Source organism: Athene cunicularia (assembly GCF_003259725.1).
Source record: "Athene cunicularia isolate RWA chromosome 14 unlocalized genomic scaffold, athCun1 chr14_part1, whole genome shotgun sequence".
NCBI lineage: Eukaryota > Metazoa > Chordata > Aves > Strigiformes > Strigidae > Athene > Athene cunicularia.
The window spans coordinates 11,379,945-11,397,234 of NW_020799118.1; the positions used below are offsets into that span (position 1 = coordinate 11,379,945).

The 17,290-nt window shown below is 46.6% G+C and overlaps 1 protein-coding gene across 1 annotated transcript; it reads left to right on the forward strand.

The window, feature by feature from the left end:
- The first annotated feature begins 243 nt into the window (after positions 1–243).
- LOC113485844 (cytochrome P450 3A29-like) lies at positions 244–13,339 on the forward strand. The gene is made up of 13 exons (XM_026859254.1): positions 244–362; positions 1,360–1,453; positions 2,582–2,634; positions 3,768–3,867; positions 4,293–4,406; positions 4,995–5,083; positions 5,661–5,809; positions 6,309–6,436; positions 6,773–6,857; positions 7,842–8,002; positions 8,203–8,429; positions 9,884–10,046; positions 12,190–13,339. The coding sequence occupies exons 1-13, from the start codon at positions 292–294 to the stop codon at positions 12,277–12,279; spliced, it is 1,524 nt and encodes a 507-aa protein (XP_026715055.1). The 5' UTR covers positions 244–291; the 3' UTR covers positions 12,280–13,339.
- The last annotated feature ends 3,951 nt before the right edge of the window (positions 13,340–17,290 follow it).

Below are 17,290 nucleotides of genomic sequence, written 5' to 3' on the forward strand. Positions count from 1 at the left end.
AGGGGTTAAGGAAGTTGATGCCCTTTGCTAGCTTTTCCTCCTGTAAAACTTGTCATTTCAGCAGTTTCCAATCTCAAGATGTGTGGGGCTGGGCATCTTATTGACACATCCCAGTCCAGGAGAAACCTGCCCAAGGGTTAAAGATTGAGCAACCAACCAAACAAGACAACTCCTCCTTCACTGTCATGTGAGTGTGGGTGGCTGCGGCTAAAGGCCAGGGAAAAAAAAATCATAATCCAAGGCTTTGGCTTCACAGGACACCGGTGTTCTCAGGGCAGGCTGGGAGACACAATGGATTTCCTGTCAAACTTTTCTTTTATCACTTGGCTGCTTCTCATCATTTTCCTCAGCCTCCTGGTCCTGTAAGTAGAGGCTGGCCCCCCCAGGGTGACCGGGGAGGAGAACCCTGTGTCTGCAGCTGGGGAGGGCCAGGGACATCACACTCGGTATAAAGTGCCCAAGTATAAGAATTAGTGTTAAAAACTCATCCTCAGTCTTCCTGTGCTACCTTCAAGGCAGAGCTGAGGGCTGGTAAAGGGGGGCTGCAGGGCTCCCCTCTGCCCTCCCAGTCCAGCTGGAAAGGAAGGAGGAAACTGGGCTGGGTGGGAGGGAAATAAAGAGGAACTTCTTGATTTTTTTGCTTTTGTTAGCAGATCCAAAAGGAGAAGCTCCTCCGTGGTTTTAACCGCAGCAAGCTCTGGTTGGTGGTTGCAAAGGGGATAGCGTGTCCTTGGGCTCTGTGAGCTGGGAACAGGGCAGTGGGTGATGTCTATGTCTGCCTGTGTGTCTGTGCCAGCAGAAGCCCCTATTTAAATAGTTATGTTGGCAAAATTGCCCTTTTGCTTATGTCACTCAGGGGAGCTGTAGTCAGCTATACAGGCAAAAACTTAATTTTGCTGTTGTAATTTATGTCCCTGCTCGGCTGCTGTGCTGCTGTGGCTCTACCACCTGAGCATCACGGTAGGTCTTTGCAAAGACAAGAGCAGGTGTCATCTTGAGAACTTAATCCCTCTGAGACCTCTCTTCACTCACCTGCATCACAGTTGTCTGATTTAGGGAACTAAATGAGGCCCCTGAATAAAGACCTGAGGTGCTCAGGACACTGTATTTGGTAGGCTGGACTGCAGCTCCTTTCAGCCCTTGTCTTGTATCAAAATGTACCCTGAATTATCTCGTACCCCAAGTGATCCTGCATTTATTGCAGGAAGAAAGTATCCTCAGCAGGTCTGCTTGCTGGTCCATAATTTCAGCATTCTCTGGGTGACAGGAACTAGTTGTTCAAGCTAGTCACTATGCTCAGGATAGAGAATCTTCTCTTTTCATTGCATAAATGCATCTCACATGCTCTTTGCTTGGCAGCTATGGGATATGGCCCTTCCAGGCCTTCAAGAAGCTGGGCATTCCCGGGCCACGGCCTCTGCCATTTTTGGGAACTTTCCTGGAGTACCGGCATGTGAGTACTGGCAGCTGCTGCTCTGTAGCTGCTTTAGATTCTTACTTGTAGCTGGTGCTGTTTTCCCAATCTTTGGGCATCTCTTTCCTCTGCCCTTGATTCAGTCAGATGGAAATGATGCTTTCAGGTAGGCAGCTCTCTGGCCACAAAGAGAACATAAAAATTCAAGTTGACCTGAATGAGGTGTGCTGTGGTTTTCAACTACTTTGTGATTTAAGTTATTAGTTTCTCCCTGGATTTCTACCTGTTGCCCAGCAGGTAAAGTTCTGTTGGAAACAAAGAAAAAAGTATTAGAAAGATGCCTAAGACTGCTAATTTCTGAAAACTGCATGTTTCTTTGTGCTTTGTGTCATCCCCATGAAGAGGCTGAATTAGCCCCACCAATGCCCCATCCAGCCACTCACTGTTGGGCCAGCCTGAAACATAGCCAGACAAATATATTTCTAAATAAAACTCAAATATTTATTATCAATTTAGCAAACCTTACCAAATAACTAGGTAGTAGCTGGTCCCGGGTAACTGACTGCAAATTCAGAACAAAATGTACCAGCTTCGATGAAAGAGGGGTTTTAGCTTGTGTTTGCTGGGTTTAGAGCACACACATTGTCCCTTACTAATGGTTTCATTTCTGCATGGTGTTATGTGTTCCATAAGTTTTATCCTTACATGTAATATCAGTTAAAACCTTAATGGAAATGAAGCAAAATAAAAAAGCCATCATCACTCCAGTTCAGTAACTGCAGTGGAAGATCTCACGAGGACAAGGCAGTAGCAGCTCTAACTTGCTGAGCTGGAGATAAAGGACACCCTGGGATCTAGTTCTGCCTGCTAACTCTGCTCACGCTAGAACTGTGTACCCTGTCGTACCTTGTCTTCATTACATTTTTAGCTCAGGTTGGATAGTGGAAGTTGAAAGTGCTTTTAGTTTTTTTTCCTCTCTGCTCTTTTTTTTTCCCTCCAGCGTAAATGTCCCCTAAGCATCTACATGACTCTTAAGAGCTACCGTGCACCCCCCCCCAACCTCTGCCGCTTACAATGGGTCTGTGGGATGCACCACGCTGCCAGCTGTGACCTGCTTTGATCACTCTTCGCTGGCAAACTGTTCATTTCTCCTTTCTTCTTTTGCAGGGAGTCCTGAATTTTGATCAGGCGTGCTTTGAAAAGTATGGCAAAATCTGGGGGTGAGTTTCTTTCTGCAGAACAAGCCTGCCTATTTGGGGTGCTCTGAAGCCCCAAAATAGAATGGAAAAAGTTATGTTGCTAACATGTCTCAGCACTGTAATTCCAGCAGTGACAGCTTGGGAAAATTCAGGTTCACCACTGAGAACGTCTCCAGCCACCTCTCCAGGGCTTCTCTCCTGCTGGGATTGCAGTACAGTGCAGGGCTGGGATGACGGTGGCCGGTTTGGGAGGTCATGTGTTTGCATAAGCTTTGAAAAGATCCTCCACTGCTTGATGTCAAACTGAGCATTATGCCTTTGAAGCTGCTCTTCTGTCTGTCTTGAGCAGAAAGCAAGCTGCAGGCTGCCGCAGTGTTTTTCATCTTGCTCCCCGCTTCTCCCAGAGCTGGGGCATGAGCTACCTTTCAACCTGCCTCCCTGCTCCCTGCACAGCACTGGTTTTGTGCAGGGGCCTCTTATCATGCTTCTATTGAGAACCTCTCAAACCGAAGCAAAGTTGTTGCGCAGAAAAAATCCTAGGAGGCTTCATGAAACCTAGCGCATTTTTTTGAAAGATTAAATGTTCTCAAGCCTCTTGAAGACAGCAGCTTCCCTCGGCTGTGGCCCAAGGCTCCCTGCCCTTTAGCCCACATCATGGCTTTTAAGTTTTTCTGTCTGTGTTGATTGGAAAATGGAGGAGACAGATTAGTTTTTCCTCTCTCATTGCCTCATAGGCCAGGCAGGGAAATCTCTTTACCCCACAGGTAGGCTATTCAGGGTGGATTTATTGACTCCAGCTACCAGTTGCAGAAACAGAGCTCAGACAGCCCAAGTGCAGGGGATCAATGTCATGGCAAAAGCTGCCTTTTATCTAAACCCACACTGCTTTGGCAACTCTTTAATACCACAGATGATTGCTAGAAATGCTCATGCTGTCTGTGTTTGGCACTTGCTTTCCCTTTGTCCTGTTTTACTACATAATAAAACAGTTCCAGCCTCATCCCGTTGGCTGTTTTGTCAGAGGGGACTCAGCTGGCCCAAACCCTTTGGGCTCCAGCAGTCAATGTGCATGGCTCTGGCCACAGACAAAGCAGGCTGCTTTTGCTCCAACTGACTGAGAGAGATGGACTGACTGTGGGTTTCTCTTGGCTTAGAATTTTTGACGGCAGACAGCCTGTGCTGGCTGTTTTGGACCCCATCCTCATCAAAAACATCCTGGTGAAAGAGTGCTATACCATTTTTACCAATCGTCGGGTAGGTATCTAGTCCCACACTTTGCTCTCTGGTACAGAGTGGATGCAGCAAGAAAGAAAGTTTCTTTTTGGTTTTTATTCTCCTTCTCTGAGCCCTTTTGCAAGTAGTTGCTGTCTGTTGTGCCCCAGTTTATTGATGGAGCCAACAGCAGAACTCTGCTAGGGAAGCGTAGAGGCCACTCTGCCCGGCACACTGGGACATCAGCCTGGATGTGCCCTAGGACTGATATAATTTATGACTCTTACACTTTTGTTTCCATTTCTGTTTGCTGGTTGAGGTAGAGTTGATATGACTTCAGGTGCCAAATCAGCACTTGTGGTGGGGTATTTTTTTTTGCATTTCTGTGCTGTGGAAGGGGGCTAGAAGCATTCACCCATCTCCCTGTATAACTGTGCCCCTTTTGCTGTAACATTCTCCCTGGGCAGAACTTTCGTCTGAATGGGATCCTGGAGTCAGCCCTCAACATAGCTGAAGACGAGAAGTGGAAAAGGATTCGTACTGTGCTGTCTCCAACCTTCACCAGTGGGAAGCTGAAGGAGGTAGAGCAGAGGCCACTGGTACTTTGCATCAATTGCTGGAGGAGGACAGAGCCATTTCTGAGTGCAGACCTTCCCCTCAAAAGGGGAAGTTGCCCTGTTTGTCAAGACCACATCCCTTAGCACCTGAATTGGGTTCTGTTCAGCAACACAGTGGCTGTCTGCCATCAGGGGGAGGGAATCAGGAGAAGGATATGGGAGATGAAATGGCACACAAGGTATCACAAGCTGAGGCTATTGGCCCTATGACCTGTATTTTCTTCTTGCTAAGCACATCGCTCAGACCACGGGTGCCTATTTTCAGGAGCCGTGTTCACTCAGAGCTGGAATGGATGCTTAGCTGGAATAGGAGCTCTGTGTAGATTTCAGGAGGAGAACCTTGCTCCGTCATGGCCATATGAGCTCTGTGAACTGCTTATTAAGATAAGAGAAAGCAATGTCTGAGGCTTGGAAATGATACCTTCCCCTTGCCTGCCCTTCCTCCGCAAGCCCAAGACTTGGCAAGTCGCAGACAGCAGTGCAGAATGGCCCAGCCTTGTTTGGTGGAGGTGAAAGAGTCAACAGTGCATTTTACTCTGGTTTGCGTTTCAGATGTTCCCTATCATTAATCACTACGGTGAAAAGTTAGTGAAAAACATTGAGAAGAAAGTGGCTAATGATGAGTTCGTGACCATGAAAGAGTGAGTAACTGTGTGGGGCTGACAGGAAAGAGTTTGTATTCAGTGTGGGGAAGGGACCGTTTTGGACAGTCTTTTCCATGCTGCAGCACAGATCCTTGTCAACTATGGAGGCAAACTCCATAGTGGTCATGGGCATGGAATGTTCCTTGGTGGTGAACTTGCTGTGCTCTGCTCAAATGGAGTAACTGTGCTTTGTTCCCTGTTTCATTTTACTGGGGATGAATTCTGGGGAAGGTGTAGGACCCATTCCAGAATCTCCACAAGATGTGGTATTTTTGGATGTCAATTTTACACTCTCTTTTACAAATGGAAATCAGAATATGGTCTTTGTTACCCTAGACTGCAGTTCAGTGTTTTCCAACTACAGCTAGTTTTTGATGCTGAGAAAAATTGGGGGACGAAAGCAGCTGGGGAAACTTGGGAAAATATAATGATGGTTACTGGCAAATCAGGATAGGACCTGCTATGTTAGGACTCTGCACTGAGATTCCTTCTCTCAAGGATTGTTCCTAGATGGGCTCTTATTCACTACTCTGGTTGGGTTCACTCCATTCACTCTCTCTCCTTCTTTACCCAGCATTTTTGGAGCCTACAGCATGGATGTAGTGGCCAGCACTTCTTTCAGTGTGAATGTTGACTCCATGAACAACCCCAGTGACCCCTTTGTCACCAACATAAAGAAATTTCTCAAATTCAGTTTCCTAAACCCCGTGTTCATATTGTTAGGTATGACAACTTCATCTTATACAGCCCTGAATCAATGTCAAAGGTGGTGATCACCTGCATTTCTTGGTAGCTCCCTTAGCTTTGAGTCCTCTTTGGTGTATGGGAGATACTCAGCACTTGGCAGGGTTAGATTCACCCTAGCAGATCTGCAGAAATATTTCCCCAGGGAAACTGCAGTCAAGATTTTTAATAGCCCATGTGGGTCTTTGCAGCATCCTCCTGCAAGCAGAAACCTGTTTGCAGAGACATAGTGGAGACCTTCTCTGTCACAAAATGTTGCACTTAGTGTGGCATTGTGGCCCTGTAGTGATATATGGAAGAGATTCTCAAGTGCTAGTGCATTGCAGCCACGGTTAGGTAAAAAGAGAACTGAAGGCAACAAAAAGCAATTTTTGGAGTTAGAGTCCAGATTTATCCCTCTTCTGTCCATGCTTTGTGCCACTTCTCAGTTTTGTGAGCCCCTTGGAGCTAAAATATGTTGTTGCTTTATCTTCTTTAGTGTTGTTCCCCTTTGTTATCCCGGTGCTGGAAAAGATGAATGTGACTCTGTTACCCTCAAAGGTCATGGACTTCTTCATGAGTGTCTTCACAAAAATGAAGAAGGAACGAGAACAGGGCAGCAGCATGGTGAGTCCAGCCCAGGTGGCCTTTTCTCTTCACTGTGCCGTCCTGAGTGCAGGAGGGGCCTGGTGGCATCTTCAGAAGCTGTGATGTATTGCCTACTCTCCATAATAGCTCCTAGCACATCAAACCTGGGAAGGGCCAAAAGCATACCCTGCCTGGGCTTCCATGTGGAGAAAGCATCTGTGTTCACAGAGGAACTCCAGTCTCAGCGTGGACTGAAGCTGTGAGCCTGCTGGTGGGGCTGTGAATGCAGCAGGTGTCTCAGCAAGGAGCTTGTGCGGGACAGGGTTTGCCTCCTCCCCACCCACATCCTCTCTGACTGCCTCTGTTTCTCCCCAGGACCGGGTTGATTTCCTGCAACTCATGGTTGACTCACAGAGCTCACATGAGAGTTCCAAGTCTGCTGAGACCAACTCGTACAAATGTATGTCTTGAGATCTGTCCTCCTCTCAGCAGAAAACGTGGTAGTTCATTGTGTGGGTAAAAGAAGGAAGTAGGAGAGCATTTTAGTCATTAATCCTACAGGAGGTTCAAGGTCTCAGTAGTGGGGTCATAATGATGCTTACCACATATCAGCCACATTTTATTATATCCTACTTCCTGGGATACATCTTGGGATCTGTTTGTGCAACAGAGCAAACAGAGTGAATATCTCCTTACTCCCATTTCTTATTTTCTCTTCTCTGAAGGCTGGCGATGTTGGCTGTATTTCATAAAGCACACAAAGCACATATGCTACATGTGCCTTCCTCATCTGTGAGCTCATCTCTGTTCCTCATCCTAGGTAAACTGTTAGATTTAGAAAATAATGGCTCAGCCAAGGCATAGTTCCAGTCCATCAACCTCAGTCAAGGCAGGATGCCCATAAACTTTTGAGGTGCCAGGACAGGGTATTTGTCAAGACCCTGCACTGCAGGCTGCATCCTGGCAGCTCTTGGCCACTACTGCGGTACCAGCGTTAAATCCTGTATTGTCCTTATTACCCCTGCCACATTAAGCTCAGGCTTACCAGCCCCTCGGCAGTGCAAGGCTCTTCTCATGACTTAGAGGAGCTACTTGACATCTCTTCATCTCTAACTTTTCCTGGCATGTGCCCCCATTTTTTCAGGCCCAGGAGCGTGGTCACAGAAGATAGCAGAGACTTTCTGAATCAGGTTCAGGCTGCACATACCTTGACTCTTCTCTTAAAGGAAGCAACATAACACTGCTGATCTTGACAGCCATTTTCTGGCTGTACAACAGTGCCAGATCCACCCATTTGTGGTACCAAAGGGTTAGCTGGATGTTTCTTTTACAGTTAAATCGTTATGAACAGTGTTACCTAGCTTGATGAGTGGGATTCTGAATTTCCAAGGGTTAATCACTGTAGTTTTCAGCTGCTTGCATGTGCTTTTATGCCTCTTTTCAGCTTTGAGTGATGAGGAGATTCTGGCCCAGGCTCTTATCTTTGTCTTTGCTGGTTATGAAACCACCAGCTCCACCCTCAGCTACATATCATACAACCTGGCCACCCACCCTGACGTGCAGCAGCGACTCCGGGATGAGATTGATGCAAACCTGCCCAACAAGGTAAAGGAGGGTGGGGAGATGCGGGGTCGTTCCCATCTGTGCCTTGTAGACCCTGAGCCAAAAGCCAGGTTGGAAACAAAACCAAGTGGAGGAGGTGCTGGCACTGAGATTTCCCCTCCTCTGGTCTCTGATGCTGGAAGGAGAAGTGCTGCAGGGTGTTGGGGTGGGGGTTGAAGTCCTGTGTTCATGGCTCTCCCCAGGCTACTCCCACGTACAATGCCATCACGCAGATGGAATACCTCGATATGGTGGTGAATGAATCTCTCCGGCTCTTCCCTCCTGGGGGCCGGATTGAGAGGGTCTGCAAGAAGACGGTGGAGCTTAACGGTGTGACTATTCCGAAGGACATGGTGGTCATGATCCCCATCTACGTGCTGCATCGTGACCCAGGCTACTGGCCAGAGCCAGAGGAGTTCAGGCCTGAGAGGTGAGGGCCAGGCGGGGGGAATAGCTGCACACTCAACCTCAGCCCTGGGAATGGAAATGGAAGCGAAAGTGCGGAATGTATGATTATAACATTTAAATTAGGCATTTATCATTGTCTGACATCTAGTCCCAGCATTACCATGAGGAGAGTTTTATGATCTACATCCATAAACTGTGCATGGAATTTAATTAACTGCATTGAAGGGAGAGACAGTGAGAGCAGCTCCTAGCAGCTGTAACACTGAGGGGTTTATGGCCAGATATTGCCAGATATTAAAACAAGAGCCATTGGGTGACTGGCACAATGCCGTGCAAATCAGCAGTGGAAGGACAAAGACGGCTAGGAAATAAAACTTAATTTTTCAACTCAAGTTATGAAACAATCCTCTCTTAGGAGTCTCTCAGACCCTGCAAAATGAGGCAATAGCCCAAGGCAGACCTGGGAGACCCTGGGCCTGCTAGTTAGTCTTCAGGTGGCCACGATGACATTGAGGTCTGGTCCAGAGAGAGCAGGACAAGATCTGTGCTCTTGCACCAGGAGTTGAAATACCCCTGGAGGCTAACCCTGGTGTGGGGATGCAGGCACCTCAGGGACAAAACGTGTCAGAAGTCTCAGGCAGAAGATAGGGAGGGAGACAAGTGCTGGTGAAATCACCTGTGGACCCCTACGGTCACCTCGTGTTGAATGCAGAAGGAGCCACCCAACTAGGAGTACTCTGGCAGTGGGCAGGTTACACCAGTTACTCCAGTTAACTAATCAGTCATGGGTAGCTGGACAGGAGCTCTTTAGGGATCACTTGCCTTGCTGGAAACTCATCAGAGGGATGTGTTGGTGTCTCAGTAGTGAGATACTTCACTGCTGACTTAGCATGTATCTGGACCTCATGCACTGGGAATAAAAAGCTTCCTGACATGAAAACTAACTGATCACTAAGAAGCATTACTGAAAATGCTCAGTGGCAAATTTCCCTGTGAAGCTGATTGTTCTTCCATGTTTTTCATGATGAGGAGAGGAATGGCTGGCGTGTCTCAAAAGCAACCCTCCCTTTAGTCACACAGGGGGAGAACATCTTTGTGTTCACTCGATCCTTTGATCTAAAGGGAAGACGTGAAGCTGTAGACCTCTGTGTTTTAGGGTTTGAAATCTGGGTTCAGTTTTTGAGCTGAGAGAGAGTTCTGAGAAAAGAGCAGTTATGAAATCCATTAGCATATTTCAGGTATTCCCTGTTCACCTGTTGCACCTGGAGATGCACAACCAACTCCAAGCAGCAAGATAAAAGCAGAGGCATAAGGTATCTATTGAGACGGAAATAAGGGACTTAGCAGGGTTCTTCTAATACACACAGAAACACAAAAAGCTTTTGTCTTCCCAGACCCCTCATCACTTCAGATCTGAAAGCTGACACATCCTGGAACAGTTAACTCTTTCTAACATTTTCTTGTTGTTGTAATCAGGTTCAGTAAAGAGAGCAAAGAGTCTATTGACCCCTACACCTTCCTGCCGTTTGGGGCTGGCCCCCGGAACTGCATAGGAATGAGGTTTGCTCTCCTCATCATGAAAGTGGCTGTGGTCGTCCTGTTGCAAAACTTCTCATTCAGAACCTGCAAAGACACTCCGGTGAGGATATGGGATGATGTGTTTCATTATCTGCCCTTTAGTCCTACTGAGATGGTCCTGTGTGCCCTCTTTTGCCTGCATCTCAGGGCTGACAGGGAATGGTCTCTCATGCACATTAAATCCCTCTCTTCCCCGAGGAGTTCAGAGACCACTAGCTTCAGGACTGCTGAACCTGTCTGCAAACTTGGGTTTTACTACTTCTCACCAAGGAAGATTTCACTGTGGATTAGAGAGGCATGTGGGAATAACTGTATTTAAATCTTCACAGTTAATTTAAATGGTTCACCACAAGTTACTGACGCGTATTTTTAAGCCCCTACAGAAGCAAATTCAACGTTGGTGGAATATGACACGCTGAAATCCCTGATGCCCTCTGCCTTTCTTTGGGTGCACCTAAGTGGTGGAGTGCTTGCTCCCCTGTGGTGCACTGCCCGTCTGCCTTGACCCAGCTTAGGAAGACCCTGCTCCAGAGAGTAAAAAGGGAAATATCCCCCCAGTCCACTCCAAAGCTTCACTTTGCAACACAAACATAGCTATTCTCTGTGAGAGACCCCAAGACACCAAAATTCATCTCTTATGGCCCACCAGACAGTCTCTAAAGAGTAACAATTTTCAAGCAAGTGCAATCTGAATTGGCAGCCCTGTCCTTGGAGGCTCTGCCGGATCCCACAAAGTTCTGGCTTTGCCTGGGATCCCTGTGAACACTGCACGCAGTTCTGATGGGTCAGGCCCTGCAAGATGGGGCTATTTGACATAAAGTGAATGAGATGGCTGTTGGAAATTATATGTCAAGCGAGCCCTCCTGAAAACATGGCAGCTCCCTATGACTCAGAGGCAGGTAGCACTGTGTTTGTGTTAGCTTCTAACCCTGATCTGGGTTTCTGCATTTACTGCCGCAAAAGATATTGCCATTAATACATTTTGTTCACAAGGCGAGCTTGGGAAATCAGAGCAGAGAGGGCAGCAAGTGTATTCAAAGGACATTTGTTGTAAGAAACAGAAAAATCCTTATTAAGTTATTACTTGGCACGGGTGCTCAGCTGGAATCTCTGCAGATTCAGATTGCAACTCAACTAGTAACCTGGAGGTGAAAGACTGTAATAGTCCATTAACAATGCAGTGACCTATCCACCCTCCCCCAAGTCTAATGACATTTTTCTAGTCCCCTGCAATCCATAAAATTGATTCTTTTTATAACTGCCTTTAATTAAAAGGAGACAAGTTAAATATGTATTGTATTATTGGTGCCCATAGGTTTATGGGGCTCTTTCGGCCCTTTTTTCTACAGAAGATGTCAAATACATCAGACCAGAGCAGGAGGGAAAAAGTCATGCCAGAACATCCCTTTGGACTATGCATATGGAAGCTGCATCCTCCTCTCACTCCTCCACTGATGGCCCATTGGGCTCCAAGCCACATTGCTTAGATTTCCTGAAATGAAGATTACTGGGCTATGGGGATTTTAATGTAGCTTGTCAGGCTGCAGTAGTATGACCCTTGTCCTGATGGGGAGGAGAGCTGGGATACAAGCAGCATCAAACTGATGGAGGAGACTTGGTAAAACACTCTTCCCTTCCCTGCAAGATGACTCCCTCCAACACCAGTTTTAAATGTTCTTCTTTTTGAGATTTCCAGCCTACCTCAAGGGAGCCCAGCACTCTTCTGTGTGAGGATGCTTTTTCTGTGGCGCTCAGTCTGAGCAGCAATCTTAGTTTTGTTCTTCCTGGAGACCTTACAGCTCCTCAGCTCCCATTACGACTGAGCTCACCTTAATGCTGACACACTTCAGCAATAAACAAAATGCCACTGCGTGCCCCTCCTTAGCTGTGGCTCCCGGATGGATTTTGGCTGGTTTTCCCTCCACGTGCAGCCTGTTGATCAGTGCAGCTTTCCTACCATGCCACATGAAAGCCAGAATTCACTAACCAGTTTATTCAAGAGCTGAGGGCTGTTAAATCCCAGCTCATAGCTGTTTAGCATTAGCATTAGTGACAGTCCTGCTATAAGTACATTTGTAAGTTAGAAAATGCAATGAAAACAAGGGGTGACCGACATATGTGGGCTGTAAGTGTCCTGTAGGTGTCATGACTGTCCTTTTCCCCAATTTACATAGTTATTTTGGGGGTTTTTCCTTCTGTTCAAGATTCCGCTGGTTCTGGACACAAAAGGTTTCATGCAACCGAAGCAGCCCATCGTCCTGAAGATGATCCCCAGAGCCTCTCTGGAGAAGTGAAGGAAACAGGAACAGATCATAGACTCTTGTTTGACGGTGCCTCCTCTAAGTCTTGAGAGACCCAGATTGACGTGTGCACTGGAGAAATTTCAGTGGCGCAAACCCCCAGTTCACAACACGGCATTAGGGGTTTGGCCCAGCATAATTACGTGAGCATTATCCTAATGAAAACGAGCCCCAGATCCCACTGTCCCCAGCCACAATAGGCATTTTGCAAGATCACTTTCACTCAAGTTATTTGGGCATTTTTTTCTCTCCCTCTGAAGAGGCACTTTTCTAAGCAATTTGATTCCAGACACTGTCAGTCTCTACTGGCAGTGTAATTTAAATCAAGATAGGGAGAGCAAATTGCACATAGTTAAGTAATGCTACCATTGCTCCTGTTCCCTCTGCCTGCTGGGTGACGCTGTATGTCTTCTGGTTTTATTCTTCTGGGAATGCAGAGTTGTCCAGGGCTATTTCCTCAGCTGTGTGCTATGACCCTGACAGGTGTTAAAATGGTCACATCCTTGCAGGAATGAACACCTGCGGCAAGCTTTCTGATGCTGATTTATTTAGATTATCTTATGATTTTGGATGGCTTTTGCATGATCCAGATTGCAGATGAGTTAACTGGAGGAGCCCAGAGACAAGCAGTTACCCCTGATGACTGGAGATCTGCAGAGTGGGTGAGAAGTGCCCCACACGTGTTTCCTGATTGTTTGCTTATGTTACCACAGGCATACAACCATCTCCCATAGAAGGGATTGTCAACACAGGCACCATCTATACTGCTGTCATAACACCTTGTAGTATCTGATTTATATTAGGCCACTGTAAAACCAACTTAACTGAATTAATAATGATGCAGGGTGCAGCACTGAGATCCTTCAGATATCCTGGAGAACACCAGTCTGGAAGAAAAGTGTTGCCTTTGGCTATTGAGAGTTGGAAAGCCTTGCTAGACTTTGCCATTTTTGTAGATTCTGGAAAACCTATATGCTCACATTTCATATTATTCCTTCAGAAACTGCTACTGGAAGGCTAACTGCAATAAAAAGCTGATTTACCTCTTCTGTAATCAACTGATGCCAGACTCTGCTTCTGCTTTTTCCTCCACACATAAGTAAATCCATCTATAGGTTTCATAAGCCATTGGCCAGACAACGATGTGGTCCTTCTACCTCTTCCATCCAGGCTTCCTCACTTCTTTGTGGGATCCTCAAAGGAACCTCAAAAATCAGTGCCACAGCATGGAGTTAGAAGTTCTCTTTTACAATTCATTCTTCCAGTCTCACCTCATAGCACCACATATTACTAAGGTGTGGTCTTGCTAGTGTCAGCCAAGCACTTGTCTTTCTGTGGAAGCAGAAGGATTTGATTCCAGCATCTGCTCCATGCCGCAGACTGGCTGACCTCATGCAGGCTCTCACCGCTCTCTCCTAAACATCTCATGCACCTGCTTTGCTTGTACCCTTCCACAGGAGGAGGTCTTCTGCTTCCAAGCTGTCAGATTTTGGCACTAAGTGAAATACTTGCATGTCCATATACATCCAACCCAGTCACTACCATATATTATGTAATGCTGCTTGGATTCATGGGAGATGAAAACTCATTATATCCTGAATGAATCCCTATATGTATCATCAGGAGTAAGAGCTGCTTCTGGAGATGCAGAGTTTAAGAACAGCAGTCCAAAATAAATGGCTGAGAAGTCACTGATAGGGTGAAGTTGTTGCTATTGCAAAATTGGGCTTAAGAACTTTATTCATTACATAGCAGGTTTTATATTTCTTTTATAGTCTTTTATACAGATAGACATATTATGCATATATTATTTTATATTATTTTTGTACTTTCTTTCTATATTTTTGAAGAATTGTGTAGAAAACCCCCAAAGAGACATAATACCTTTCTGCAGCATATTAAATTCCCCAGTGGAAGACACCCTTGACTGGAAGTGTAGGGGAAGAGTAAGGCTTCTTCTCTAGAGAGTCATTGATGAGCTGGGTGAGAGGGTTAGAAAATTCCCAGCAGCTCGGGCAGGCACAGCTTCCCCTTCTGCCTTCGTAGCCTGCAGCAGTGTGGCTCCCTTCTGCCACCAGTGTAAAAAGTGACAATTCATCATCTTTTTCAGCTGTTACTGTCCCCCTTTTTAAAGCCATGGCACTATGTTTGACTGTGATAGCACATCTCAGGGGAGAACGGCAAAATATAGAAGCAGTCAGACCCCTGGAGAGCAAACAGCCAAAAGAGTCTGCATCATCACAGCGGTTCATAAAAAGGGGCATGGAAAATCCTCAGGTCTCTGCCTTGAGAGGTGACCAAGAAGGTGTGGGTGACAAAGTCACACACAGTGTCACCGGTCAGGGATGAATTAATAACCTTTCTGGAGCAAAGGTCGTAGCTTGCCCGGTGGCAGCAAGGGAAGGGTTTTGCCTCCTCACTCCACGCCTGTGTTGGAATTAATCACTCACATACAAATGTCAACACTACGGAAAACATCCTTCAGGATAATCTCTCTCACAAAGCTGCTTAACTTTTTGGTAATATACAGTTCACTTGCAGGTGTCAGAGGATTTCAGCCTCTCATCTCTGTTCAAAGGCATCTTCATCTGCTGGCACCCCGCGCCGATGAAGCGGGCGAGCAGGCTGCTGCAACGGCAGCAGTGAGGTACCCACAGAGCCTGACCTGTGAACTCACAGCGCTGCTTTATCTCCCAGCACCTGCACGGGATTCTGGCAAGGGACAAAACAATGTCAAGATGTGCCAAACCTCATCTTTATTTTGCTGGATTTGGTCGTGCTTAAGAACAGAAAGTGCACACCTTCGTCAGTTCCCACATGTCTTGGAGGGAGGTTTGCCATCAGATTTTGGCTTTGTGGGGTGGTTGCTTGGGACCTTGCAGGGGGGAGTTGCTCAGACGCTGTGAATTTTCCAGCAGGCACAGTACATTGATTCTTGGCTTTATATCAGACTGAGCAGCTATTTGGGGATGTTCTGTGTCAAACTTTTCTGGTCTGATTTCCAGAGGTAACAAGCCTGCACCACTCCCCTGTAGCTAGAGGGAAACACAGCTATGCTCTTAAACAGCTGCGTGCCTCAGTTTACCTGCATGTAGCGGGGGTTTTGTAAATTATTTACAGTTAGGCAATAGTGAGCTTTGACATGCGTCTGCCTTATGCCGTCTTTGATTCAGATCACAGCAAGGTCACAGAGGGAGCAAATAGGTTTCTTTTCGGATGACACTAAGGCAGAAGTGCTTCAGGAGTTCATCTAATGTGTTCCAGCTGCTGACATCTTGAAGCAAGTCCTCTACTTCCCCTAAAAAATTCATAAGGCCCTCAGCATCAACTCCTTTGCTCTACATATCCCCCTCCTATAGCACAGCACCTCTTCCTAATGCAAACATAGCTTCAGCTTAGCAACAGCTCCTTCTGTAAGGGTAGTCCACCAGCAGGTTGCATCCTTCAAATCTGGCCCCATTCATTTATGCTTCAATTATTTAGGCTGGTTTCAAGCAAGAGCACCCACTTGCACTTAACATGGTGCTCACTCGTTGCAGTGGTATCACTGCCAGGTGTAACACGTGCTCGAGTGCTTTGCTGAAAGCTGGCGAGGGGGAGGTCCCTGGGCTGGTCCCAGGTAGACTGGTTGTGCCTGCCACAATTTGCAAGGTGGTTGGAGCATTCCTGACCCAGGCTAGCATAGAGGTTGTCTATATTATTGCTGCTGCTGCTGTACTGGACCCACTGCTGAAGAGAGCCTGGCCTCCAGACACCCTTACTGAATGCTCGATTCAGTTAAAATCAATGGAATAATCAGCCTACAGAGTCTGCCCAAAGGTCAGGAAGCAGTGATTTTTTCCTGCAGCAGCTTTGGTCTTGAGCCCTTGCTTTAGTGCAAGGATTGCAAGCAAAAGCACTTCAGCAGGTAGGTTATAAAAGTGTTATGACTGCTGGTATTAAGCTGACAGGCTAATGTAACAAGTGCATAACAAGGTCTCCTAAAATAGAGAGGTAGATTCTTTGCAGCGCTCATTTCTTGGACAAGTAAAAACCGAGCTGGTGATGGATATGACGCAGTCTGGGCTGGCATCCTTCTGCAAGCAAAAATACAGAAGAAGCTTGAAGAGGAGCCCACCAGCATGGAGAGGGTGGAGGATGCCAGAAAGGGGGTTCAAGACGGTGGGACAGGACCAGGTGGGAAGAACCCCTTTTTCTCACCCCATCCCATCTCACGGCCCCAGATATTATCCTGCCCCCCCCGCCCCTCCCAATCTGCCTGTTGTACTGAGACACCTCAGTGGCTCCTCAGTCCCATATGTGCCACCAACAGTCATCTGCAGATTCAAGGGACGCAACAGGAGGACCCATCTTTACCTCTCTAACCACTCAGGCACACGTACACTATCAGCTGGACTGATGACATACCATGGACTGAATTTGCAGAAACACTTTGATCTTTCATTTTTAAGTCCAGTGATTCAATCCCCCACAGAGATAAAGTAAACGGCTGTGATGCTGCTTCAGTGGATTCAAGGTTTCAAGTCAAACAGCAGTCATTTAACCACGCTTTTAAAGTTCATATCATTTGAATGTCATATGTCAAACTGATGCTACTTCTACTGAAGGCAAATAGATGTTTATTCCCCTCGCAGCTGGCCAGCAGTCTGACATTCATTATTGAAGCCTTGCAGCTGCCAGGGATTGAAGCTACCTGTAGGAGTGTGTCTATCAAAGCCTTCCACCTCTTAAGGGTTATTTCCTGTAATATCAGCTCATATGTTTTAGTTCAGGCTCATTTTACAGCTGCCGTAGGTCTGCAGTTGTTTTTTCCTATGTCTGGGCAAGGTCAGGCAATGTTTTTTGCCCATTCCCTCCAAAATTATGTCATTACCTCATTTTTCACGGCTTCTCCTGGGTTCACACTCACCATAACCGTGCACTAACCCTCAAGATTTATGATGTGAATGTTCCTTGGCTTATGGCTGTGGGCAACTGTCAGCCCACAGGACCATGGAGTTGGTGG